The sequence below is a fragment of the Drosophila yakuba genome, chromosome 3R (assembly GCF_016746365.2).
Source record: "Drosophila yakuba strain Tai18E2 chromosome 3R, Prin_Dyak_Tai18E2_2.1, whole genome shotgun sequence".
In the NCBI taxonomy this organism is placed as follows: domain Eukaryota; kingdom Metazoa; phylum Arthropoda; class Insecta; order Diptera; family Drosophilidae; genus Drosophila; species Drosophila yakuba.
The window spans coordinates 13,594,794-13,621,582 of record NC_052530.2 but is presented as its reverse complement, the minus strand read 5'-3'; the positions used below and the strand labels follow the sequence as shown (position 1 = coordinate 13,621,582).

Here is a 26,789-nt window from a genome sequence, read left to right as displayed (position 1 = left end):
GGGTGGCCAAAAAGGGGAAGGTCCGAACCATATTGTTAATGGCGCAAAATCCGGGAAGCAAATAAAGCGACGAGCACGCGACTCAGCCGCATGGCCGACAGGTGCTGCAATGGCCGCCCGTCTGATGCGGACTCGCCCCTCTCTTTCGCCCGCCATCTAGCCCTCTCTTTCCGCCGGCAGGGGGTGGCTTGGCCCATCCCCTGCGCACCCTTGCAACTGTTTCCTTTCGTCCTGGCTGCCTGCACATGTGAGTGCATGTGTGTGTGTGTGTGTGAGAGTGAGCTCGTGTGCTTGTGTGATGGCATTCCCTGGCAGCCGAGGAATGCCAAAAGTGCACTTCCCTTCTCTTTCCCGCCGCCACTACCTCTCTCTCTCTCTCTCTCTGTCGCCGTTGGCCTGCAATTGTTTTGCAAAGAAGTCCCCTCGAACCGTGTGCTAAATGTCAAGTTCAAATGGCAAAGTTCTTCAAATGAAATGATGCTGGGTGCCGGGAACTGGAAACCGGAGTTTGCAGACGGAAGTGCAACTGGAATTGTTGTCCCACCTCGGCTGCACTTTATGATCTGTGAATTTGTTGCCAATTTGCAATTGTTGCTTTAACCGTTTAGTTAATTTGGCTTGAAAGTTTTACCATCCTGGGGGTAATTTCGGAAATGTTGCCTAATGCAGAGTTGGCTACTACAATGTGTTTGGAATTTGGCATTTTACTGATGCTAGTCCGAGTTCCTATCATTTTGGGGGTTTGAACAACGGCTTTTTACTTGTTTTATTTGTTATGAAACATTTTAGTTTAATTAAGATGAGTTCTAGGATATCGTTAATGTGTCTACCATTTAATATATCTTAATTTATCAGAGCTAATAAATTTCAAGGTAAGATAAGCTACACACCTTTTGGAATGTGCATTCGCGTTGACCTTTGTTGACCCTTGGGGACACTTTGCACCCTGCGAGTTGCCATTACAACGGTTTTTCCTCTTCCAGAGCTGGAAAAAGTGTTTTTTCTGCACACACTCATACTCACACTCACACTCGCACTCACAAGACAGGGACTTGCAAGAACGAGTTAGTGTGTGTGTCTTCTACTTGGGCGCGTGTGTTAAGCTTCACTTGAATGTGATTTATGTGATCCGTTGCAAATTTATGGCCCCAAGTTTTGTTGGCTCACACACACTAGCACACTAGACCATGGGCAAAACTCTTTCTGGGCAGAATTGCCGCGTGGTGCGCCTTTTGTCCCCCTTTTACTGTTGTGGCTGCAATTGTTGCCGTTGTCAACGTGCCCCCTTCTCCCTATCTCCTTCCACATTCCCTTTTCCCGTCCCCATCCCCATCGCCATCCCCATTTTCCTTTCATTTCCCCAACCCAGAAGCTGCCAAGTGACACAAACAAACAAAAGAATGGAAAGGAGTGGGAAACCCCGGCAGTTGTAGTGCATACAACTAACTATTTTCTATATATAAAGCGCCCAGCACTTCCAGCTGCGGTGGCGCCCCCCAGCGGCCAAGCCCCACAATGATTGAATTGTCAACTTTGCTTCCTTTTGGGGATAAGGAGGTACGAAAGGGGCTTACATTGCACAAAAAACTCTTCATTGGCATACAATAAACTTTCGGAAGCGATGACCAAAAGTTCGAAGTTAGTGTTCTATCGTTAAATAATATAAATTGTGTTCTAATGATCCTTAATAAAAATATAGAATATACATTTATTTTAATACTTTATAATAAACATTTGTATAAGTCCAATTTTGTAAACTTTCTTTTCGTGCACAAATCTTGGCTTCTTGTTGGTCACTCGGCTGCTCAAATGCGCGGTGAATACTAAATATCCGGCCTCGCTTTTCGCATTCCCGATTCTCCTGGGCCAATGTCAACTGTTCTAGAGAGCCCCTCGTTTCCCCACCAAATTATGAAATTGTTAAGCGTCCGCGGCGTTTGCAACTCTAAGTGACATTTGTGTGACAGACATGTGCGCGGCGTGCATCCGTGAGTTTGCGCCGTGACACACGTGCTCTGAGCCGCCGGCATACCTGCTCCACATCCACGGCAGTCCTATATATTAACCAGATCTGGATTCATCAAAATGTAAAAAAAGCCTGGCGAAATTTCGCCCCACAGGTCAAGTGATTTGTTTATGGGCAAGCCGAACCTCAACGGCTGGCAATTTGTTGTGACATGTGTAAGCGGCACGCCGGCAACGACCAACAACAACTCATTAACCCATGCTGAACTCTACAGCCCCCTTGGCCAACTGACAGCTACAAAATTGAGTTAGTTAACAGTTTTATACGCCGAGGCGCGCATTTCGCGTGTTTCCGCAGGAATTCAGATACAGATACAGATTCGAAGCCGGTCGCCGGTCGTCGGTCGTCGAGATGCAACCGCTGCGAAACTGAAGACGGTCGACGGGACAGATAACACCCAAGAGTCTGGCTCGGGATCCGAGTTACCAAGACCAAGACCACGACCACGACCGAGAGCCAGGTTCCAGCAACAAAGCAGCCCAAGTGACACTCACAAAATCTGACAGAGGCAGCGGCTTTACCGAGTTGATGTTGCTCTTGGTGCACTTACAAAAAATGGTTTGAAAACTGATGTTTTTCAATATTACATCTTCTTTTTAAAGGAAAAACTAGCACGAGTGATAAGTCTTGGAATATATTTAAATATGCATTAAAATGACATTTAAGAAAAAAATGTTTTTGCGAGATAAGTTTTTCTGTTCATTTGCTCACAGTGCATCGTTGCTGAGTGACTTGCGCGCATGCGCAGCCGTTTTGCTTTATTACAAGGACAAGGACTGGGCCCCAAAGGGGCAAAAGGGGAAGTGGGGGTAAAGGGGGGCTCGGGGCGAAGGCCTGCCAAGTGACACATGAAAACGAAACGAAAATGACAGCGGCAAGTGACACTTGGCCGGCAGCAGGAACAGCAGCTCAGAGGATCGCCATGGCGGTGGGCAGGGAGGCTCAATCTGACCATTGTAATTTCATTTGTAATTAGCTGAATGCTGTACGCGAGCGATCCGCTGAGTGTCGCATGGCACAGTGGGCCAAAGTGACGGGGGCAGTGCCAAAAATATAAAAGAAACAGAACAAAAATCGAGGGAGCCTGGTGCGACATTTTGGTGCGCCGAATGCCATATTTTATTTCCATTGCCAAAAGTGTCATGTTACAAAGATTTATGGGCGCTGTCAGTATGCCGTCTCTCTCTCTGCTGCTCTCTATCTATCCCTCTCTTTCGCTCTTCAATCCAGCTCACGCCCAAAAATTTGGTCATGTTTTGTGTTTGTGTCACAGATACAGCGCAACACAACAAACTTGCGCATAAATACGTAAAAATACTCTGCCCAATTCCAAATGCATCGAGTGCGATAAACAGGCACGAAATACTTGGCATACGACTTTTGGCCAGTTATCAGTTTCAGTTTGGCTCGGTGATTTACGGCCGAAAGTATTCCCAAAACAGAAAACTACCTGTTCTATTGATCTGCGGAGGGCCAGTCCCTAACTTTCTTTTCCATCCTCTAGCTCGAATGTTTGGGCAGCTCAGGTGTCAATACACTCGGCTTCGGCAGCCGCAGAGGCGTCTTGGCCCCTACTCCACAATCCAATCGCAACCTATCCGATACCATTCCATACCATCCCATGCCATCCTATCCAATCCAATCCAATCCAATCCCCTTTCTTCCTGACCAAAACCCAACTGACAATGACATATTTGGCTGGCACTTTCATCGCACGTCCATGTTAATATGCTCAAGATTTATGGCCCCAGCTGACAAAGGAAATGGCATTCTGGCTCAATTGTCGTTGCTGTTGTTGTGCACATCCATTTTGTTGCTGCAGCGGAAAGTTGCATAATTTTTATGGACACTCGTTAATAGATCATCGATTGAGATTACAGGGAAACGCTCGATTCTGGTTCGCTTCTGCTGCGGTGGGTCTGTGTCCCTACAAATTTCTCGTGAAATCAGGGGACGTGATTTGGTTGTCAATTCGGTGGGGGTTGGTAAAAGGGCGGGAGTCGACTTAAGTTCAGTAATACAAGACAGCAGTATAACCAATTTAAAAACCATTTTGAAACGATATTAATATCATATTAATAAATTCTGAATTTTAAATTAAGAAATAATTAATAATAATAAAGCGACATCATCATGTTTTTTCATCACGTTTAATATCTTACAAAAGCTAAGATCTATGAGATTTAATACCCATATAGGTAAATCCAACGAAATGTCTTATCTGAGCTCCTCTAACGCAGCCAGGTGATCTAACCTGGTATAACAATCTTCTTTGCCGCACTAACCTTGGTCTAATCAGAAGAATTATCTCACCTCGGCGGACTCCCATTGACAGCTGCGAATATCGTAAACGAGCTACGGTCACCTGTATTGTTCCAATTCGAATAAAGGTGAGATTGAGATTCATTCCGCCGAGAGCAGATAAATTTATTCCCAAAGCAACCACCAAAACCGGCTGAGCGAAAAGATGATCGATCACCAGGTGAGCGAAAGAGAGGAGCCAGATAAACGCGCACAAAGAGCAGATGAATAAAACGAGAGACCGAGAGACCGAGAGAGCGAGAGAAGGAACGAGCGCATACCTGTGCGGTGAGCAAGCATCGAAGTCTGAGCATCAGGTGAAGATCACTGAAGACTTCCAGCCATCTGACATTTCCAAAATGGGTTCACGCACGCACACCAGCACACTTGTTCCTATCGGCGATCAGTCACTTCTTTCTATGAGTGATCACCGATCACCACCAGGTTCATTTCATTTGCCCAACGGACACGAACACGGACACGGGGCAGCGTGCCGTCATGACGTTTGCTCTTTTTTCGGGTCTGCGCGATCAGCTGATCATGATGGCCGCCAAAAGCAGGTTTTCAGCTCAACCGAGCGTTATTAATCATAAGCCGAAAAGGAAGGAAGGAGAGGGCACCTCCAGCAGAGTGAGTGGGAAAGACAACTAACGCTTTTCAAATGCCACACAATTTATGGCTGGAAGCCAAGCCGACGGCAAGCAGTCGGCGACATGCACAAAAGTCATTTATTTCGCGGACTCTGCTTTTTGACCTAGAAAAGCATCGGTAGCCGCTGCGATTCCGATTCGTATCTCCCAGATACACACGCACTTCCGCTGCCGCCGAACCCATAAATTATCTGCACTACTTTTCCACAAATTTGAAACGGCAACAAGGCAACAAGACAGCAAGGGGGGACGAAACTCCTTTCGGGGCTCCGATTTCAAATCCCTAACTCGCTGAAAGTCCCGCAACCTCTAGACCCTTCATTTGTACGCTGACCAACGCCTCGAACGGATCTTACAGCTTTCGTAGCCGTGATCTTGACCAAGATCGAGGCCAGTTTACCGCCGGCATTTCGCGATCTCCGCAGCGCGTTCTTTTGTTTTTGTTTTCCCCCTGTTCGTTTCGTTGCTCGTGTGTTTTTGCTGATCTGGAGCAAATTGGTTTTTGGCGGTTAATAAATTTTCAAATTAATTGACTAATTGCATACCTACAGCGAAGCAAACAGAATAATACAATAAAAGTGAATCGAAAGAGCACCCGAAAAGATACGGATGTATATTCCGATAAGACGGGTTCCCGGATATTTGAAGTCAGTGGCTCATCGCGAGCAATTGTGGTCACTACTCCCCGAAGAGGTGGTTCCATCTACGATGTATCAGTTTTTCGAACTGCAACCGCTCATTAAGTGTGGCTTAGCAAACAAACTGCAATTGCAACGTGTGTTCACTTTGGATCAAAGATTCAAATGCACGTTTTAATGACACAATGATATGGTAAATTACGCCACTGCAAATGCTATTAGCTGTGGCCTGCAATCACGGCTGCTAAAAGGAGTTTAAAGGAGGAGGAGTTTTGTGCTTTATGAGGAGTGCTTATTGACTTTATAGTGAATACACGGAGCTTCGAGAAATTTTAAGGCAAACAAACTTGCTTTAAGCGGAATATTTCTATAAAACTAGCTACTAATAATATTTCAAACTATAATTCAAATTTTATCATTGTGATGAACAACTTTTTCAATCATTTTAGAGAGTATACTTTATACTTTTCATCTGACCTTCAGTACCAATGATTAGCACAAGCTTTGCCAGTTTAGTTAGATCTCCCCAAAGTGTTCATTACGACAATGAGGCCGAAATTACTAATTCATTAATTGAAACCTGCCTCAGTCCGGTGCTGACCAGGCCAGGTCAGGCCAGATGTCCACTGGCTCGTTGGCGACACACGCCAGGATGTCCTTGCCAGAGCCACCCCCTTTGTCCATCGTTCGTCGTCCGTCGTCCTTCGTCCTGCAGATGCTGCAAATGCCAACGGTAAAAACGAAAGTGCCCTGCTGCCATTTTATGAACTGTTTCTGCTCCGTTGGAACGAGTACAACACTTACACTTGCCACACACAAAGTGCTCCCCAGTTAATAATTTCGAAGTGTGTAAAATCAAATTGCCAGCACGTTGCGAATGCGGATGCGGATGTGTGAGCGCAGTATCTGTTGGATAACATGGGTGTGTTGTGTGCTGGGCTAATTTGCCAGTGATTTGAAGCCCATCAAATTAATGGCAGAATTCTTCTTTGAGTTTTGCTTCTTGAATAATTTATGCATGAGCGTGGTGCGACAGTTTTTGGACTTTCTTTTTCGTTACCAGCATATGTGGCATTTTCGCACTCTGCACATTCTTTTATTGTCTATTTTTTGTTGGGTGTGCTAGGACGGACATTTGTCCGTATTGCAGGTGCTGTCGTTTGTTTGTCTGGACTGGGTCTACTTCTCTTTCCCTTTCTCCCTTTCCATTTTCCATTTCTCCTTTCGCTACTGGCTGTTATTGTGTAATGTCTATGAATATGAATTATGGAAATTGCAGAGCCACAACGACAAGGACAACGACCAGCGAACAAGAGCCTGAGTATTCAAAATACTCACAGTCGCAGTTGGCACAATTTTTTGTTGCCCCTTTTTTTTGTCATCCGCTTGCGAATTTTAAAACTCTCCTGGGAGGGCTTTTTGTTGATTTTTGGGGGCGGCGTTTCTGCATGTCTGCAGGCTACTTTTTCAGGTCATTGGTACAGTGACCGACTTTGGTTACTTTATGGTTTCGATCTATTTTAAAGAAGGGTTTGACACAACACTTAAATAAATCTGTACCTATCATTAACCTAGCTTTAAATCAGTCAAAAATACTTATGCTTTATTCCCGCAAGTCAAAAATTTCAATTAAAAGCGAACACTGGCTCTGTTGAATCCCATATTATACAAGCGAATACAAAATAAGCAGCTCTCGTTCGCCCCCAACGTGCCACGCCCCCTGCGTCGGACATCCGCCGCCGACATTTACATTTAATGCTTGCAAATTTAACAAATAATATTCAATTAACAATTTGAATATGAATTTATTACAGGGGTGCCGGCCGACGGAGGCCGGACCGCGCGTCCGAAGTGGTAACAACTTCGACATCGCCAATCGACATGTGAGGGGAGGGTTTTAGCGGGAAGTAACGAGTTGGCCAAGTGGCCGACTTGTTTACCCTGCCACCAGCAAACACACAAGGCGAAAAACAGACAAAAACAAAAAACAACCACACAGAAAACAAAACAAAGTCGGGGAGGAGGAAAAAAAGTTATGTGAAAAAGGTGGGAAAATGCAAGCATTGTTAGCCTTTTGGCCAGGCTAAAAGGTAACGAAGCATGCAGCCACTGACGGACAAACGGACGAACGGACAGCTATACGGACATTCAGATGGAGGAAGCCGCGCAGGAAGCGCAAGGAGCATGGCACGACTCCTGGCGGGCCGCACATTTCAATAATTATTAACTGCAACATGCTACATGCAACATGGCCACATGGCCACATGCAACCTGCAACGAGCCGCACAGTAGCAACACACACACACACACTCACACACCCATATAGAGTAACTAGGGGGACCTGCAATTATCAAAACTTGTCCAAATTGACATTTTTTCCCGGCCAGCCAGGTTGTGCGTCCACCTGCATTTTAGAGTTGGGGGCGTCAGCCCGTTGGCCATTGGATTTTGGCACGTTGCGGATTTTGAAATGCAAACACGGCATTTAATTCTATTAAGCCCGCTATTTAATTATCTCTTGCGGACCCGTACGTACCCAAATCGCGGCTTTCAATGTCAGAGAAGCCGGAAGAGAGTGGTTCCTCTGCTGGGTTTAAAGACCCCTTCCCCTTCACTAGATGCCTCCTAAGTGCTGGCCATAATCCACAGCCAGAAGCTGTGGGGCTTATCGGTGCTTATCTGCGAGTGTCAGAAGTGATACCACACGGAGAAAAGTGGCAATCGACTTCAGCTTTAACTGATCGTAATTGCTAATGAAATGGCATTTTTCTCTTTGTCAGCTACAATTTTGATATTCAAACTTAACTTTCAGTATGGAAAATATATAAAAGGGTTACTTATAGGCAGTAGAGTGCTCGATATAAACTAACCATTTTCTATTTGTACTAATGATTTGTATTATACCCAATAGTTCAACACCTAAAGAACTTGGTTTACTTTTCTCTCCATGCACAGTTGGTGGCTCTTGAATCTGGGATAGTTGATCGCAGATTCCCAAGTAGCTGCCCACTTGTTGCGCCTGTGCCAACACTTAGCTACCGATTTGCACGAGATTATCAATTGAATATAAATAATAAGTGGGAGCGAAGTAGCTGACTGAGCAGCAATCTGGGTGGCTCAGCTTCACTGATGGCCCGCCAATTTTTCGCCCCAATGCCCCGGCAACAATGTATGTAATTTGAGTGGCCTGCCCGCAAAAAAACCAAAAAACGCAAGACCCGCGCTGATCAGAGGGAGATCCATCCCCCCTGCCATCAGTCCCCTGCTTTTCCCTTGTTCACGTGTGTAATTGGATTTTAAGAAGTAGCTGCGCGAGACAAGACTGATTGATAACCTCGCATCAAAAGGTCCCAAACAACAGGCTGAAATAAACGCCTTCAGTGGCTCTGGGGCTTTGATGTTCGCGTTCGGCAGCGAATATCTTAAGAGGATCAGATATAGACGAATTTGCGATGCACTGAAATAAAAGGAATGCTAATAGTGCAAGCAATTAAATTTGAAATACTTATAATTCAGTCCAGCTGAAAAGGTATGCAAATACCCCTAGGCGCAATAACTTTAATGGCTGTATACATTATTTGCGAACAATTTATCCCTTACCCCCGCTTTGTTAAATTACATTCTGTTATTTAAGAAGGTTTTAGCCAAAGTTAAGTTTATTTAAATTAAATTATTCAAAGTTGAAAGAATCATTTGAATGGTCTAGCAATCTCAGACAATGCCCAATTAAACCGAAAAAATATTTAAAATACATACATATTTATCTAGAAAGCTGTTAATTAACGAAATTAACACTCAAAGTGCAGGGTATGCAGGGAAAACACGCAATTCGACTACACGATCGTCTGCGGGAACGAGAGCTGATAGCACGAGGTACGATAGGGAAAAGGGAGCCGCTCGAACGAGGCGTCCAACCGGGCCAAGATCTGGATTCCTCTCCCCCTGCCCATCCAGCGTGCGTGTTGGCCGCATTTGTTGGCCAATTGAATTGCCATGTTTAATATTAATTGCCAGCGGAGCAAGCAGCTCGAACATGGCGAGCTCCCTCGGCTGGAGCGTAATCATGGGACAGTGAATCAATCATTTCCACACGCGGCCCCCAGGTTTTCCCGGTCCACCCACAGCCCCGCCCCTTTGATTCATAAATGTTGCCCAGCTTAAAGACGAGTACTACAGTATTTTAGCCACCAACACCATAATGGGATTAGTTTTCTACGGTTTGTTAGTGGACCTGCTCGATACTCTATTTTTCGGAAAACTTAAGAGCGAATAATGTAACGAAATAAAAGTGCAAATTTTCTTACCCATGTCTGTTGATATGCCGCCGTATTGTGTTAAATCAGATCTTATCTTACCTGAAAATGCAAGCAAAGCGGAGAGAAGAAAACGTTTAAAAAATGTGGAATCAAAATTGTTTACACTCAAGAGATCTCGAGATGCAGATGGATGGTGTTTGGGCTATATGGGGATACGTGGGGATCTGGGGGTATCTTAGGGTTAAGCAGCCGCACGTGTGGCGGAGCCGGTTAAGACTTGCCAACCAAAGCTTTGTTGTTGTCGGTGGAATATCGGCTACTGACTAGAGAAATATGAAAAGGTACAGAAAGATAACTGATAATTGGAATCAATTAGAGGTACACAGATTAATTGGATCTTTATAAAAAATTTCTATATTTAGTAACTAAATCTAATACATCGTAATTGAACTATTAAAAGTGCTGCAAAAGCAATAAATATAATATAATTTGTTCAATTATTTGTGTTAAAACCATTAACAAGTCATTCCCCTAGGTATAAACTGGAACTACATTCCTTAGAATAAGCCATTTAACAATCATGTTAGAGGAACAGATTATTTAACTCAAGAATGGTGTTGTTTCTAAGCCACTCAAAGTGCACTTCATAGCCATAGAATAGCTCATGATATCTCGCCTGGCACTACGAGAGTCTTTCAAAGTTTGAACTAGGGCTATCAATCGCGGCATTATCGCCTGTTTCTATCGCAGTTTGCTGGATGTCTCGCCTTTTTCACGATATTTAGCGTCGCCTCAGCTTTGTTTATGCCATGAAAGTGCAAAATGTAAACAATCCGAAATGCCAACGCCTCGAAAGGGGGGCGATGAGGGGGCGTCGGCAGCTTGCCGTGGAAAAGGTAAAAGTATAAAAATATGATTTAATGGCAGCGATAAAACACGTGTGTATTTAAATATGCGCGCCTGGCGCCTGAGTAAACGTAATTTCCAGCTAACAGACACAGAGACAGCCGAGTGCCGCACACAGATACTGCTACTATGTGGCCATCCAGACGCAAAGAAACAACAAAGAAAATATTAAATTAAAAAAGAAAAAAGAACAAGAAAACGGCCAAAAACTATGAGGGGCAAAGGGTTTTAAATTTGACAAACGCTTCGTTTTCCTCTCTGCCTTTTTTTTGTATTCTTTCTGTAAATGAAAATGAGAATTGTGCAGGAAAAAAGAGCAAAGGGGCCAGCCACTTTAGACAAATTCAAACAAATGGCTGGCAAAAGGGGGGATGCTGAGTGCTGTTTACATGCGACGCGACTTGTAAAAATTAAACATTTAGTTTGCGGTCTTGCCCCCCTTGAAAATTTTCACACCTTTTCAACGGGGGAAACTGATTTTTATGACTCTTTAAGGCGGAGCACGCTTCGTTTTCGTGGAGGATTAGCCGACAGTCGCATAAATGAGAGAGCGAGAGAGATCTCCGGGAAAATGCTCTCATTTTCCGGCTGCAGCTTGCGGCGTCTTTGGCCTTTTATTGCCCATCAAATGGGCTGATATAAATCTTAATTGCCGACCCAAATAAATAGACGCCAAGAGCATGTGGCATGGAGAACATGGAGAACTTTGAGCAGACCATCAAACTGAACAGAATGCAACTTGAACATCCGAGCGATTCACTTTCGAGTGGAAAACTCGTTAGCTATTTAGCATAAACACTTTCCCAGTTTGACCAGCCAACTGATAACAACTGGCCGAGAAGTTGCAGCCAGAAGAAGTCATTAAGGAAACATTAAATTGACATTAATGTGCTTCCAAAAAGAGGAGGCGAACAGGAGGTGATACTAGGACTCGGCAGGCGGAGCCGAAAGTTCTGGCCAAAGTTCTAGTTCAGATAAATCAAAATAAAAATCTATAAATTATAGGGTAAGAGCAAATGTTTGGAGAATGCTTCGAACCAATCGATGACCCAACGACGAAAAAATATACTCCAAGCTGCTATAACAGTTACCCACATTTTTGGCCAAGGCAAATCTCGTAAATCATGAAGAGCTGGCCAAACAGGCTCTTGAGAAAAGGTATCAACGAATCCGAGATGCCCTCATTTTCTACCAGAAAGTGGGTAGTGGAATCTAGTTTTGAAAACACGGGGGTTTTCTTATTCAAACGTTGTATGCCTCTAATTAACTTCATTCATATAAAATATTCTTATATATTTTGAATGACGCGAACAGACGAAAGAAATATTTATGTTTAATGATCTGCAAGCTTGTGAACATGTGGCATTGCAACATGTGCCTACACTGGAAAATATAGTTTGTTTTTCAATATTTTTTCCTAGCTTTTAGGGCTTAAAAAATGTTGACAATAGAGAGCTTAAAAAGGCTTTATTACTGAAGCCACTTTTGATTTTTAATTTATAAAGCTAAATTTGTTCTGTGCAGTTCTATTGGCCGAGCCACCTGAAGCCACTCGACTGGACAATTGTGAACCCATTAATCTTTGTCTTTTTAGTCTTGGAGATTTCTATCTTAATTGAAGCTCATTATAATATGCGTTTCCTACGATGCGGCGTGTTTGTTTGCTGGTAGCCCAACTTCTGTTACACAATCCGAAGACAGGCGATATTCAAACGAGATGGAGATTGGGTGACTGGGCAACTGGGCAACTGGGAGACTGGTGGGCAGCTTTTGCACTCGGAGAACTTGGAGTCGTTGGATCGTGGGGATCAGATCGCAATCAGGCCGTGCGATTCCAATATACGGAATCCCGGCAAGAGGCCACCACCAATGAATTATTAATAATAAATAAATCATTATTAAAATCAAAATAATACGCAAATATGCATATTATCGGAAACAACATGGAGCGTTTTGTGTCCGTGTGTGTTTGTTTCTTTTCATGTTTACGCCACTTTCCCATACAGACACACAAGTGGTTATAATGAATGATTTGTTGTTTTATAATAAACACGCCGAGCGTCGAGCGTCGAGCAGCGATGTTGGCGTCTTCCAAGTGGCGATATGGCTGTGACGTAGCCACCAAAGGGTTAATGGAGGGGGTCTTCTGCTGCGGTCACTCGCGTCTGCTATATGTTCCCATACTCCCCCGTACGTATATCCCCACTCACACACACACACACATTCCCATACTCACGACCCTTGTCCCTTCTGGCATGGCTGCGCTCTACCCATCTCTCTTTCACCCCTTTGCATGTGTTTTCGGCCGTCGTGTTGTTGTTTTTATTAGGTATCAAAAACACCTTAAAACATGATTTTGCAACTGCCACGGGAAGACGTCCGCACAGTGGGCCCACAAATATGAATAATAATAATAACGGCTTGTACACATGGCATTTGTGTGTCAAAGATGAAGATCGATAAGGAAAAACTGCCAATGTCACAATACGGAAGAAACTCAGTATATGGTATAGTAAATGAACATACTATAACAATTATTGCTTATCTGCAATCGGTTCTACATGTACATATAATAGTTATTGATCGCGATCACGACATTATTTAAAAAGTTTGAAAAATACAGCACCTAATCATTTTTAATGGGGTCATTTGGGGGAGAGCGAATGATTTTGAATTGATACTTTGGATTGTAATAATCTTAACAACTTAGCGCCGTGAATTGTGTAGTTAATATTTTAATTATTGATTTCTGCTGTTAAAATTTTCATTTCAATTAATAAACTTTTTAGAATTAAATGTATATAATCTATGATATGCTAATATATATTTCCCAAAGTAAGCTTTTCTGATTTTAATATTTTGAATCAAAAATCTAAGCATTTGCCCATTGCAACTTCGAGGGCCTCGAAAAATACGAGGGAAAAGCCAAAATTGCTCCTCGCCCTGCAGCTCCACGATGTTGCTGTTGTTGTGGCTGCTGTTGTTGTTGTTGGGCCATGTGTCTGGGCCACTTTGTGTTGTCGTCGTTGGCGACGTCGACGTCTTGCAACTTTGGTCTCCTCGACCGCCAGTCGCAGTCGCAGTGCGAGTCCAACGACTTGAGGACCGAGGACCGCCAAGGTGCTTATTAAATTCCTTATTTAAAAATACATTAAAAAATGCAAGAAGCTGCCCCAGAACCCGAAAACCAATCCCCGAAAAAGGGAGAATCGATGCCCCAGATGGAGAGGGGAGACTCGCAAGGGGCATCTGCATCCCTAGCATCCGCCACAGAAATTGCGATGCTCAAAGGCGCTGTGATTTGTTTCTGATCTGGCTGAATTTTGCATTCTGCGCTCCGCGAAAAAAATGATTAAAAGCGCGCGTTGAAAGGTTTTCCTGTGTGCGTTCGCTTGCACTTCGCCATTTACATAATCAGCGGCATCATCGACGCACTTCCCCTGGCAATTAATTGCATGTTGCAACGGCAACTGTTGCCCGACATTTGAACTGCACCATTTCGGTGTGTCCCACAGCCCACAGCTCACAGCCCATTAACCTTGGAGGGATATGACGTGCCCTCCTCGGCTCTACGTGTTCCCTACAATTGCAGGTAGATATGCCAGTGTACATATATGCCGGGACACAAGGCATCCTCATAATTACGTCACAGCGTGAGAGTTCTTTCCTCGGTAACTGCGGCAAATATGAATTATGATTGCCCCGAAACGTGTCAATTGCCCATCCGCCCAGCTATTCTCAAGGTCATTGAGGGACAAAAAAAAGTAACAAGCCGCAACAAAATCTATCTCTCAGTTTGAACTGCACTTACACTGGGAGAAACAGGGATCAGCATGGAATTCTCTATACCACTACAATGTGTATTTAATTCTCAATAAATAAAAATGGGACTTGCCCTGATAGGGAGATATTTAAAATGATATAAAATAATTTTTTTTAAATATTTGAAAGAGATATTTCAGATTTTTAATGATTTAATGCAAAATTTAGTCACTCATTTTTGGATCTACAATCATTAACTCCACAAAGTTCCTCTGTTTTGTAAGTTTTCAAATAGCATCGGCTACACACACAATGTTTTATTTTTTTAAAAATTAATTTGTTAAATTTCTTTAATACAGGTGCATTGATTTTTCCTGTAAAACTTCGTAGTTTGTTTTATAATTTTTGCTTTTGTTTTTGCGCCACGGTCGAAATTAGGCAAATTTCGGCCAGCCACAGAACTCGGCCATAAACCACTTCGCCGACGTGAACCTCACACACCGGCCCAGGCAAATAAAGCAAATTTACGAATTTATGTTGAAATTTATCGATAATGACTTAAAAGCCTTCAGGACAATGATTTAATGCCCTCCGCCCGCCGCTCGCCGTGTTCGCACATACAACAAACAGCGGGCCAAGAACAACACAGCAACGCCAACTGCGACTCCAAAGGCCAGAAAACTCTGATGTGGGTTTTTCAAATGTGAAGCCATGTTTAGATACGATAAAATTGAATTTGGTTTGCATTTGGGGCCTCGGATCAGCGGCAAATGATCGATGATCGCTGGAAGTGTGCGCCGATTTATTTATGACTTGATTTTCCGTTGCGATCGTCAGATTTAATCAGATTTAATCAGTTCGCTCAGAGCAAGTCGCTTAAAATTAAATTATTTTCGCATTATATGTTTGGAGTAAATCAAATCCGCGATAACAGTTGACAAATGGCAATCAAGCGGATTTAGTCTCAGCGAATTATAGATAATGCGAAATACATATACATATATGTACACAGAGGTTTAGAGTTTCAGGTCTCAAGTTCAAAAAATTCATCCCTTCGAATATCGTAACGCCAGCTCGTCTCGTTTTCTTATAAGAACCAAATTAAGATGGAAGTTTCAGGTAAAATTGTTCGACCTTCTTCAGGTAAGAATGCATTTGAACTTCTTAGAGGGAATATCCCACTTAAGATGTTATATCTCACAGAGATTGTCCGACAAACGGGAATTGTTATACGAGACACCCTGTATGAAGCGTTTTCGGCAATGGTATTTTTTTGGTCTTGGCCTGGCCAATTCATCACCGACATTTAAGACTGGGCAGACACTGCGCATAAATTTCATTACCCTGATCATCTTGCAGAACGGATCGATCGGAAGGGAAACCTGTCGCAAGGCTCTCGAATTTAGTTCAACTTTAATTGTTTTTTAACCAGCTCTTCGCGTTGGCTATAAGTGAAATTTGATTGATTTTTGAAGGCGACTTTTACAAGCTCCCTTTTCTACACAGACACAAAAAAAGAGAAGGGATTAAAAATATAATTTTTAGAAAAGGGTTGAGTAAAAAAAATATTAAAATATTAAAAGGAAAATAGTAACTATTTATAATTATATCTGTTTTTCCTATTTTTCAGTGCCAACTCAAGTGCAGCTTATGTTCGATCTTCGAGCACCTAGACCTCCTTCGGCTGACCTACTCTTGGCTTTGTTCTTGGCCCAAACGGCAATCTCGGCCCAGACGCAAGCCGTTCGCCTCGCTCGGCTGGTGGCTCAAACCCGTGGAAAAGTCGGGCGGCGAGGTGCGGAACGTAATTACATAATGGCGTAGTTAACCGTAATAAGCGCGACTTCTGCGCGCAGTGTGTGTCCTGAAAGGATTCTTGCCCTTTCTCGCCGACTCCTGTGGCTGCCTTTTGCTGCCTTTGCCGACTTGCTGCCTTTTGCTATTTTTTGCCTTCTCCGTTGCTATTTTGCAGCTCTTTCAGCCGCATGCCATAACTCACGCTGCTCGTTGCCGCTCTCTTGTTGCACAAATTGCAGCTCACTTGGGCTGCCAGCGCTGCAACAATTACCGCCGAGCATCATTAAAAGCAAAGGTGACAAAAATTAGTAAACAAAGTGTTGAAAATTATGAGCCAGACGTTGCGCTGCAAGGTGTCGCGGAGCGGAGCAGGTGAAATCTGAGGGCCTGAGCTGGTTTCTTCTTTCTTTATTTCTTATAGCTGCCCATGGCTCTTGTTTATGGCTGTGATCTCAGAGTGATTAAATCGCGTAAATTGGCGGCCAGCGTACAAACTATGGTTGGATTGGCTACCCAAATGGGTGGCTTTAAATAGAATGAGTGGGTAACAATTTTAAGTCAGCCAAAATGAATTTCCAAGAGATCATTTTGTGTGAATAAAAAGGTATAGGCAATCAATAATGAGAAATTAAATTTATTAAGAGTATCAGCCCAATAAATTTCGGTTGTTTGATGTTCAAAAACCTTGTTAACACTTAATAAATCTTTTGTGCATATCCTATTTTTTGTACCCCAGGAACATATTTTTATGAAACTTTTCTAAACATTTAATTATTTTATCATATATAAATATACATAAGTTTAGCTTGGCCTGTTTTTATGCATGCTATAACAAAATATTTCTACTTGTTTATTTTTAAGGCGCCTAACATAGCAATAGGAAGTTCATAATTGCCAATAAGCTGCTCAATTTTCCTAAGTACCTCCCATAAAGAGGCCTGTTCTGACTGCTTTCACATGTCTTACATCACAAGTGGTTATCTGTTTTTCCTATGATCGATTCGAGCTCTTCATTATTTTGCTTTTCATGTTGACTTGTCTGTTAATCGGAGCAGAGACGGCAATTAGTCACAGGATGACTTTTGTTGCCATAGCTGCTATCTGTTGAGCTTGATAACAACTGGGAAAACAACAGAGCTTTGGCACCATAGGGACGATTGTAGGAGGGATGGGATTTCGGGGGACTTTCAGTGGACTTGTGCTACAGTGGACACTCACTTTTGGTCGGATCTTCAGGACACTCACCTGCGATAGCCATCCAGGGGTAGAATGTGTGATTGCTGGCCTGGTGTAAACTGCTGGCGGCCGCCGTTTGGGCGGCAGCGGCGCCCGAGATGGTGCAATTGGCATTCCAGGCTGTGCCCGCTCCGGCCACGCCCACGCCGCTCTGTACGCCCCCGGCGTTGCCGTTGCCGCCGCTGACACTCACATTACCGCCGGCACTGCCGCCGCGATGGCTAACGGGACTGCCGCCCGACGTGTCCAAATAGCCGCCCACTCGGGAATCGGGGGTGCAGGCGGAGGGTCTAACGGGCATGCCGCCCGCCGGATTGTTCTGTCCATTTGCATTGGGCGCATTGCCGCCATTGGCATTGCCGGCTCCACCTGTTCCGCCCGCCCCGCCACCACCACCGCCTCCGCCGCCACCACCGCCGCCATTCGAGCCGCCCGTGTTCCAAATGTCCTTGTAGCCATTCACCGCATCCGCCTTGATGTTCAGGCAGTCCTGTTTGTAGGCTCCGGCGCCATCGCCGTATATCTTGTTGCAGGCGGCCGTGATGCTGGCATCGTAGGGCGAGTCCTGGGTGGTGCGCTGCAGATGGTGGTTGGCATAGGGACTCATGCCCAGCGAGAGGGGGAATCCCCTGTACGCGGCCGCCGCTGCACTGGCCGTCTGATCGTGGTGGCCACCGCTGCCCATCGCCATTCCGGTGGCCTGGTGCGGATGGCCATAGAAGCCGGAGGCCTGCTCAAAGTACGAGTTCATTGCGTTGCTGGCGGTGAGAATCTTGGCGGTGCTCCGTCTGAGACGGGCTAAGAGTCGTTGGGGGCTTGACCGATTTCACAGGAATTGCTTTCCAGGGATCTTCGACTTTGGCGGATTTTATTTGAGTGTTTCCTCAGTTTTCTGTGATGTGGCTTTGCCTTCTTTGGATTTACACAATTTTTTTTTAGACCTTTCAAAGATTTATTTTATATTTTCACTCCAAGTCTTTGTTGGTTTAGTTTTGGTTTTTATAAATAAATGTGTCTTTTTATTTGTTTGATTTTCATGAAAATTTGTCTGGTTTGTTTTAGCACCAATTTGAATTTTTTTTATTTTGAAGTAACCAATTTGTTTTTAAATAATTAAATATTTATAAAATATTTTCTGTTTGGTAAACATTTATTTTAAAAGTTTATCTGTTTATTGCACTCTCCACGTGACGTTTTAGCTTTATTTAAGCACTAATGTTTATTGAGATTTCAATCTTAATAATCTTAAATATTTTTCCACTATTGTTTGTACGATTTCACAAGTGTTCGTATACTTTGTTGCGTTTTGGTTTCGGTTTTAGCCAATTGCACTTTGCTGTTAATTGAATTCGAATTTGAATTTGAATACTTGGTTAGCGCTTGCCTTGGCACTATCAAAGGCTCGTAAGCGTTACGATTATTACTATGTTTATTGTTATTGCAATTATTATTATTATTTTTATGGTTTTAACGATTTGAACGATTATTAGCCGTAGTGCTTAGTGCTGACCGAACGAGCGCGAATGCGTCCGCTGACGGATTTGGATTTCCTCGAATCTGGACGCCAATCTAGTGGAAAGCGACTTTTCCGCGCGGCATTCACGGGCGGACGCGTGGGCGAGCGGTAAAGCGCTGAGGGCCAATAATAACAATAATGCCGCTGATAATGTGGATAATAAAACAAAGCGCGCGCCTGTTATCCAAACCGTTGCCATCGAACGAATGTGCCACCAAATCGCAGTTGCCAGTGTTTTGACTTTGCTCTGCCGATTCACAAAGTCTACGAGTGGAAATGAACGCACTCAAACAAGTTCGAAGGCTGAAAATGAGAGCCAGCGAAGCGCTCATTTCGGTCGAGTTCATTTTCAGTCTTCGAACTTGTTTGAGCACATTCACTGCGCTCTCTCTGTCTTTTCGATTTTCCCGGGGTGGGCGCCTCTCGTTCATCATTCGCGAGCCAGGAAAACGCGCTCGCTGCGGGGCGGGAAAGGGAAATTCATCATGGAGGAGGGCTGATTTTCCTACGGGCCAACTCGACGGGCCAGTTGGCCCGCCAGTTGCCAGTTGCACGCCAAACGATGCGCATCCTCTTGTTTTTGGTCGGCTTCAGCGCACTTATGACTACACGAAAATGATTTTTATTTGTTTCCTTTTAGTTTGAAACAGCAATTACAAAATTGTTTATTATTTTTGTGACAATTATGCACACCTTGCCTATTTTTATGTTTGACTGTAGTGCAAACAGACAACCTTAATACAAATTATTTGTAAAAGAATAAAGGTATACTAATAGAGTAAAGCTACCACTGGGAATAGTTGCTTCTCCGCTGGAAGGAAAAATTAGATAATTGATAATAGCACTGGTTAAGCAAACTTTTACTTTTCTCACAGTTAATATTTAAGATTTCCACTTTTGTTCAAATAAAAAGAGATTCATTCAATGGATTATTTGAAATAAAAAGAGACGTAACACTTTAAGTCTCTAGAAGCCCGTTAATTCCTGATTCCTCCCTTATTATATCAACGGCATATTAATGAATATATTATTTATTTTATTTATTTAGATTCCCATTCTTAGCATTAGTTTAGTGATGATAAGTCAACCCCCACTCGGTATTGTACGGTAATTCAAGGCAGGGATCCGGAATATTTTTGTGCTGCGGTTTTCCTTTTCCCATTCAAATTCAAATTCGCAATCGAATCCAAATGTTCAATCCGTTCGCCAATACTTTCAATGGGATATTAATGTCAATGTAAATATGGTGGGAATTGATGCTAATAAATTCATATGCATAATGCAAATAGATCGGGGTCTTGCAGACCGAGAACGCCGCGCCATTCGCGAAAGTTTCGCAAATATTTGTCAAAGTTTCCACATTCGCACAAACGGCTCGTAGATTAAGCCAGAAACCGACGGCGAACAAACAAAGTTGCTTGCCACAAGTGTTTGCAAAATAAACTTATTATAAGAAGAAATTTACTTTTCTACTTTTCCAACCCCCGCCCGCGCCATTTCCCACCGCCCGAATTTTCGGTGCCAAGTCTTAAAAATCAACAACAAGCGAAAGATAGAAAGATACAAAAACTTGCACAGAACACAGATACACACCACCACATACACAAACACACATACACACACCAACAAACACTTGAATCACATTCGGAGACGCGGCGACATTTTCCAAATATGCGACCGAAAGCCCAAGGAAAACGAAGCCAAAAGGCGAGAAGAGCCACAGCCAAGCAAAAGTAAAGCAAAAATCGCAGTCGCAACTGCAAACTAAATATCGTGAGTCGGGAATCCAGGACCCAGGAACTCGCTATCCCGCATTTGGGACCCAGGGGAAGGACACGAGTGCAAAGGACTCGCGGGGATGACAGAGAAATAGCCTCATAACCATTTGAAGCCATTCGAAGGCGCATAAATGGATCACAACAATCGCCGAAATGAGCCATAATGAGCTCGTAAAAATTTTGCTACCTAATATACTCGGGAATCTTACGGGTACGAGTATATTCAAACTTGCTACGTTATGGGGTATGCAATGGGGCAGCGACAGCTCCCCTCTGTGGCTCCTGCTCCAGCTCCTGCTCCTGCTCCTTTCCTTGCTCTTACCTCCTGCAGGAGCTCCTCTGCGGGCAGAAAGTTGGAGCCCGTAGTTTTGTTTGTGTTCGACATCGATGATTGTTTTTTCCTCCGTTCTGCATTCTCAAGTTGGCTGAAATAAGAGGAGTGTTTGCAGTTACTGGTCGATTAATGATTAATGAATTCTGATTCTGAATATGGATAGAAAAATATTCTTTTTTTATATAAATTCCCCAAGAAGATAATTAAATGCACTTTAAACCATTTTGTTTTTGTTCAAATTTAAAAGAACCTTTTAGTTAGAATGTAGTTACATTCTCCGTAGCGCAATCACTTATTTATTTCATTCTTCTGGATGTGTAAACACGTTTAACAATGGAATCCCCCACCACGCCCACTCGGACCGAAAAGGGAGGCTTCGTTTGTCTTGGCATAAAGTCGCAATGAGATTGTGCGATTCCCGATTCGCAATTCGATTCCCAGGCATTTGCATACAAAGCGATCTCATTTTCATATGGCCACCACCAGCGCCCCCGCTTCACTGTCATCGGTAGCTTGTTGCAGCAATTTACGAGAGCTTCCGTTTCGCGAAAAGGGGGATTTAATGCAAAGCTCACACCTGACCAAGTAGCCTGAGGTTGCCTCGTTGCCAGTTGCCCACTTGCCCAGTTGCCTAGTTGCCCAGTGGATATGGTCAACGCTAAATGTGGCCAATTAGCCCCGAGGCGGCCGAATCCGTGGCCAAAACCTGACTCCTCCTTCACACCAACGCCTTGATTGATGGCCTCCATCTCCTTCGCCATTCGCCGTTGAGAACTGGTGCAGGGCAATTAGACAAGCTGTTTAATTGCCACCTTGGCAGCTCGTTTGCCTCCTCACCCGCTGTTTTATTGGCCGCAATCGCTCAAATCAACCGATGCCATCCGTATGCCTGAGATGGGCGCACCCAATCTAATCATAGTCCAAAACAGATACGTTTTGCCCCAGGTGGAAAGCAGGAAAATCGGGGGGAGCCACTTACGCAGCTAATAAAGCAGCAATTTGGCAGCTGGAAGCGCCGGCGCTGACGCCAGTCCAGAAACATCAAACGGCCAGTAGCAGAGTACTATACTCTACTAGTTGCCCTCCTCCATGCGAGATCAAAGTTTTTGTGGCCCCGAGGTTTATTTACACAGAAATGTTCAACAAAATACTGCCTGCACTCTCCGACTTGTTTACGTATTGTCTATAAGGATTTCGGCTCTGTCTTTAGCTGTTTTTCTGTTCGACGGGGCTCGGCACCTGTTAGATGGTGCACTGGGAAAAAATACTTGTAAACGGGCGTCGCTATTAGCAAATATAACTAAATTATACTTTAATTTTTGTAGATTATGAAGTAATAAAGCAGTTATTGGACAAATTCTAAAACAGCTTTGCGCATCCTCAAAAACATATAATACATATTTATTTTATAACTTACTTACTACTTCTTTCTGTGTGAATTTGGGTGGTACTTTGAAGGGGCCTATCTCAACGCCCTCCAAATTTATCACCCCAATCGTTCCGAGTTTTCAAAGTCAATACGCTTCGCTGTCGAATTTCTGTCTTTGATGAGACCGAAGCCAAATGATCGCGAACCACGATGGCGTCGACAAGTTAATGGGCCAACAAATGGCAGAATTTGATGCATTTGATATTCAAATTTCCTATGTTGCTACTGACTGGTGCCACTAATTAGATAGGAGAATTCAAGGTTTTATTTACTTGTTTTATATATTTTATATAGGTATTCGTAAAATACACTAAGTATTTCAAGTTAAAACAGTACTAATCTGTGAAAAACTTTAAATATTTTTATGTTGCTATCATAAGTTTCATATACGTTTGTAAATATCTATCGCGAAACTAAAGCCATTTGAGAAATTTGAAATAAAGCCCCGCCCACCAAACAATAAGAACCACCCATGTAGAGCGACCTCCCACACCGACGCTTTTCCGAGAAAATTTAATGAAAAATGTAATCCACAAAAAAATGAGCCAGAAACAATGAGTGGACGAAATGGACCAAGGAGCGAACAGAAATGAAACTACCGGGCGCACTTCCTCTGCAAATTTGAATGGCCCCGGCTACAATGGTCATAATGTACGCATGGATTAACCAATTACATTGCAATTTTAATTTGCAGGCTGGCGAAATTTTATTGCGAAATTGGCGGGAGCGCAAAATGAAATCGGCGCGCCGCGAATATGGAACGCATTGATAAGGAAATCCTGAGGGCCGTGCAGCGGGTTTTTTGGGCGCGTTTTCGGTTCGGATTGGGGAGTGGTAGTTGACCCGAAAGCAAGGGCCATGGCAAACAGAGATGCGAATGAGAGCACAAACAGAGGTCCGAATGCGAAATGCAATCCAACGGATTTAAGTTCTTTATTAACACTTAATAAATCATAGGAGGGCGGCGGGTGGTGCCCGGTGGTTCCCACTGCCCTTAGGAGCTCGTTTTCATTCCATTGACGACGCCTCGTCGGCCTTTGGAGGGGAAATGGTGGCCATATAACTAGCGCCGGCGGACCGGACCGCACCGTACCGGACCGAAGCGAAGCGAAACAAACCGAACCAAACCGGGAAAGGGCCGTAAATGCTTGTCCATCCATCCACCCATTCATCCATTCATCCATCTTCTGTCCGGCTGTCCGACTGTCCGGCACTATCTGCCACATTGCGACAGTGTCAAGCATAAATCCTCATCATAATTCAAAGCATTGATCATCGCCTCCGACTCCCACTCGAATGGCAAAAAATGACAAATTGTTTGGCGCTTGCATGTGGCGCCTGCCCTTTTGCACGTGTGTTGCCAGTAGCCAGTTGCCAGTTGCAAGTTGCAACTGCTACTGCACCAGCAGCAACAACAGCAGAAACTGCAACGGCAAATGCAACGTGCACAAATAAAATACTCGTAAAATTGAGCCGACCGCTGCAGAAGCAATGGAAAAAGTTTTCCTCTTTCATTTTTAAATGAAAGTTTATATTGTTTTTGCCTGACAAGATAAGGTAAAAGTCGTAAAATTTTATTATGTATTTATGCATTAAACATTCTGCATTATGAATTTAATACGGAATTATAAATATTTGCGGATTTAAACTTAAGGCCTATTTGTGTGCGAGTGTCGTCAAATTCAGGTGAATCGATTGGAGGGAGCGGTGCGGTGCACAAAGTTGAATATTTAGTGCCCATTCATTGTGGGCACAACCATACATTCTATTTAAGCCCGCTTAAAATTAAACATGTGTCAGTGCAAGGCAAAAATGGAACAGAACACTAAAGCTAAGTAAGCGAAATCAATTGGAATTTAAATTTCGGCTAACACCGTGTATTCTAATGTTTGACTATGTACCTATAAAGCTCCTCAATTCAACGATTTTTGATTCAATTTCTTAAGGGACCATAATTGTAATTAAGACCGCCAAAGACTACAAAAAAACACTGAGAACCAATTCGAATTGTAATATTATATTATTAAAGATTAAATAAATTATGGTAATAGCAAATATTTCTTTATCTCCTGGAGAATCTGTTCTACCGATTATATTTTCAGGTGAAATACTGCAATACTAAAATATCCTTGCAGTGAATGTCATTTAGGCAACCATTAAGGCTCATTTGAATGTCGCTCCACCGTTAGGTGAATTTATAGGACGACTCGCGACCTGGACGGACAACTCGATGAATTTTCCAGCTTGAGTGCGCTGGAAAATCAATAGACGCAAAAAGCCCGGCCTACGGACAAGACATACAAATTTTCCAATTAAGCAGAACACGTTTCCTAACGATTATTTTATACAATCGAATCTAAACGAAGCCAATTTAGACTATCGACGACTGCCAAAGCGATTGCGTTAGTACGAATAAATCGTGAGGGGCTTCCAAAGCGGGCTCCTTCGATTTGATGAATTAATGAATAAGTTGACGTGCCACCGACTGACGATCCACCGCCGGCTGTCAATCGCGACCCAGTGCACACCCAAGGGGCAGTTGCAGGGGCAGCTGCAGGGGCAGCTTCAGCCACAATGTGCAACAATTGGGCGTGCATATTCGTTAGCGAGTGCCACCAACGTTGGCGGTGGCGGTGGTAATTGAGGCGTGTGTGGGTGGGGGAGTGGCTGCCATTGCCATTGCTTGACGAGCTGCAACGCTTAAAATGTTTGCAGATTGCATTCGCGAGATACGAATGCCAGGACAAACACCCAAAAAAAAGGGGCTTAAAACAATGAAGCAAAAATAAGTGTATTTGCAGCACAGCAGCACATTTAAAGCTAACTAATTGTAGATCGGAAAGAACCATTTTTGTTAAATTTCTTAGTTTAAAAATAACTACATAATCGGTAGATGGCCATCTTGGCTTGCCAAGAACGGTTACAACATTGGAAGTCGTTTTTGATTTGCAAGAACAAAGAACATATTTTTCTGGGTGTACCTGCGATGGTTCAGCAATTGCGAGGCGCGCGATTTTCCATTTTTATGCGCAGCATTTCCACAATTCAAATTTGCACACAAAGTGGCAATTGGGCCCAAAACCGTTGCCAGCGCCTTTTATGGTCTATACAATCAGAGACGGACATACCAAGCTGCAGACGGAGCTGCAACCGGCAACTGCCGACTGCCAACTGCCGACTGCCAACTGACGACTTGCAACCGCTCGTTGAGCGGCGAGGCAGCAGCGCATAATTGAATTGAAGCGCTCTTCGCGTTTCTTCAAATGAACGTCAATTAAAAATGCATCATAACCGCCCCCAGCGCCATTCCATAAACGCTGGCTTAATTTATTCCCCCATCGGTGGGCCGGTAAAAACGGCCGCAGCGATTCTGGCCATAAAGCAAACCAGTCCCAGGTAATAGTTGCGTATTAGTGTTATGGCACCCCGCAGCCGGAACCCGATACCCATTACCATCCGATGCTGCGGCCAGGTGGAGTACCACCTATCTGGCCATCATAATACATGTTATGGCCACACTCACGATAGAAACTCGTAGAATATGGACTTGATTGGCAGATCGGCCTGATGGATTCGTAATGTGTGTCTAAGAAGTAAATTATCTCTGGCAAAATTGATTGAAATTGATAAGCAGCCATTGATTCGCCAACTTTGAGCATGCAAAATATTTAATCAGATCGCAAAGACGTGATATTAGGGGTCATTAGCTGCGGTCTTTAAAATAAATAGAATCCATATGAATGAAAAATATATCAGATTTTCGCTTTTTTTGTAAAACTTGCAAAAAACGTTAAAAAAAATATGATCACCATTTTTGAACACAGTTCGATTGTGAATTTAATTACGAGCTCGACGAGGTATGACATTTCATATTTGGACCATTATTTCAAATAGTGTGATAAAAATACTCAAAATAATATTCGAAAAAAAATAGAAAATCAATTTTCGGCAAAATTTCAATATTTACGAAAAGAATTACATATTTACTCCTAATTACCAATACTAACTAACTTTATCACTTTCTGACCGACATTGTTAAAATAATTTTTGGCCAAATTTTCGCATTTTTTGTAAAAATGCATCAAAAATTGCAAAAAATGTGAAAAAAAAAATAGATTGGGAATTTAATTACGAGCTCAACGAGGTATGACATTCCATAT

General features: G+C 43.4%; 1 protein-coding gene across 4 annotated transcripts in view; it reads right to left on the bottom strand.

Annotated features, from left to right (window-relative positions):
• Positions 1-19,307, bottom strand: part of LOC26535701 (homeotic protein ultrabithorax) — a 77,658-nt gene extending 58,351 nt beyond the window's left edge. For 2 of the 4 annotated variants that reach the window (XM_015192414.2, XM_039375306.1), the window contains exon 1: positions 17,582-19,306. In XM_015192414.2, coding sequence (XP_015047900.1) covers positions 17,582-18,323 — 742 coding nt within the window. In that variant the 5' untranslated portion in view covers positions 18,324-19,306. Of the gene's footprint in view, positions 1-9,919; positions 9,971-17,554 lie in introns of all 4 variants that reach the window. The other 2 variants (XM_015192413.3, XM_015192412.2) reach the window with 2 other exon arrangements.
• Between the last annotated feature and the right edge of the window lie 7,482 nt (positions 19,308-26,789).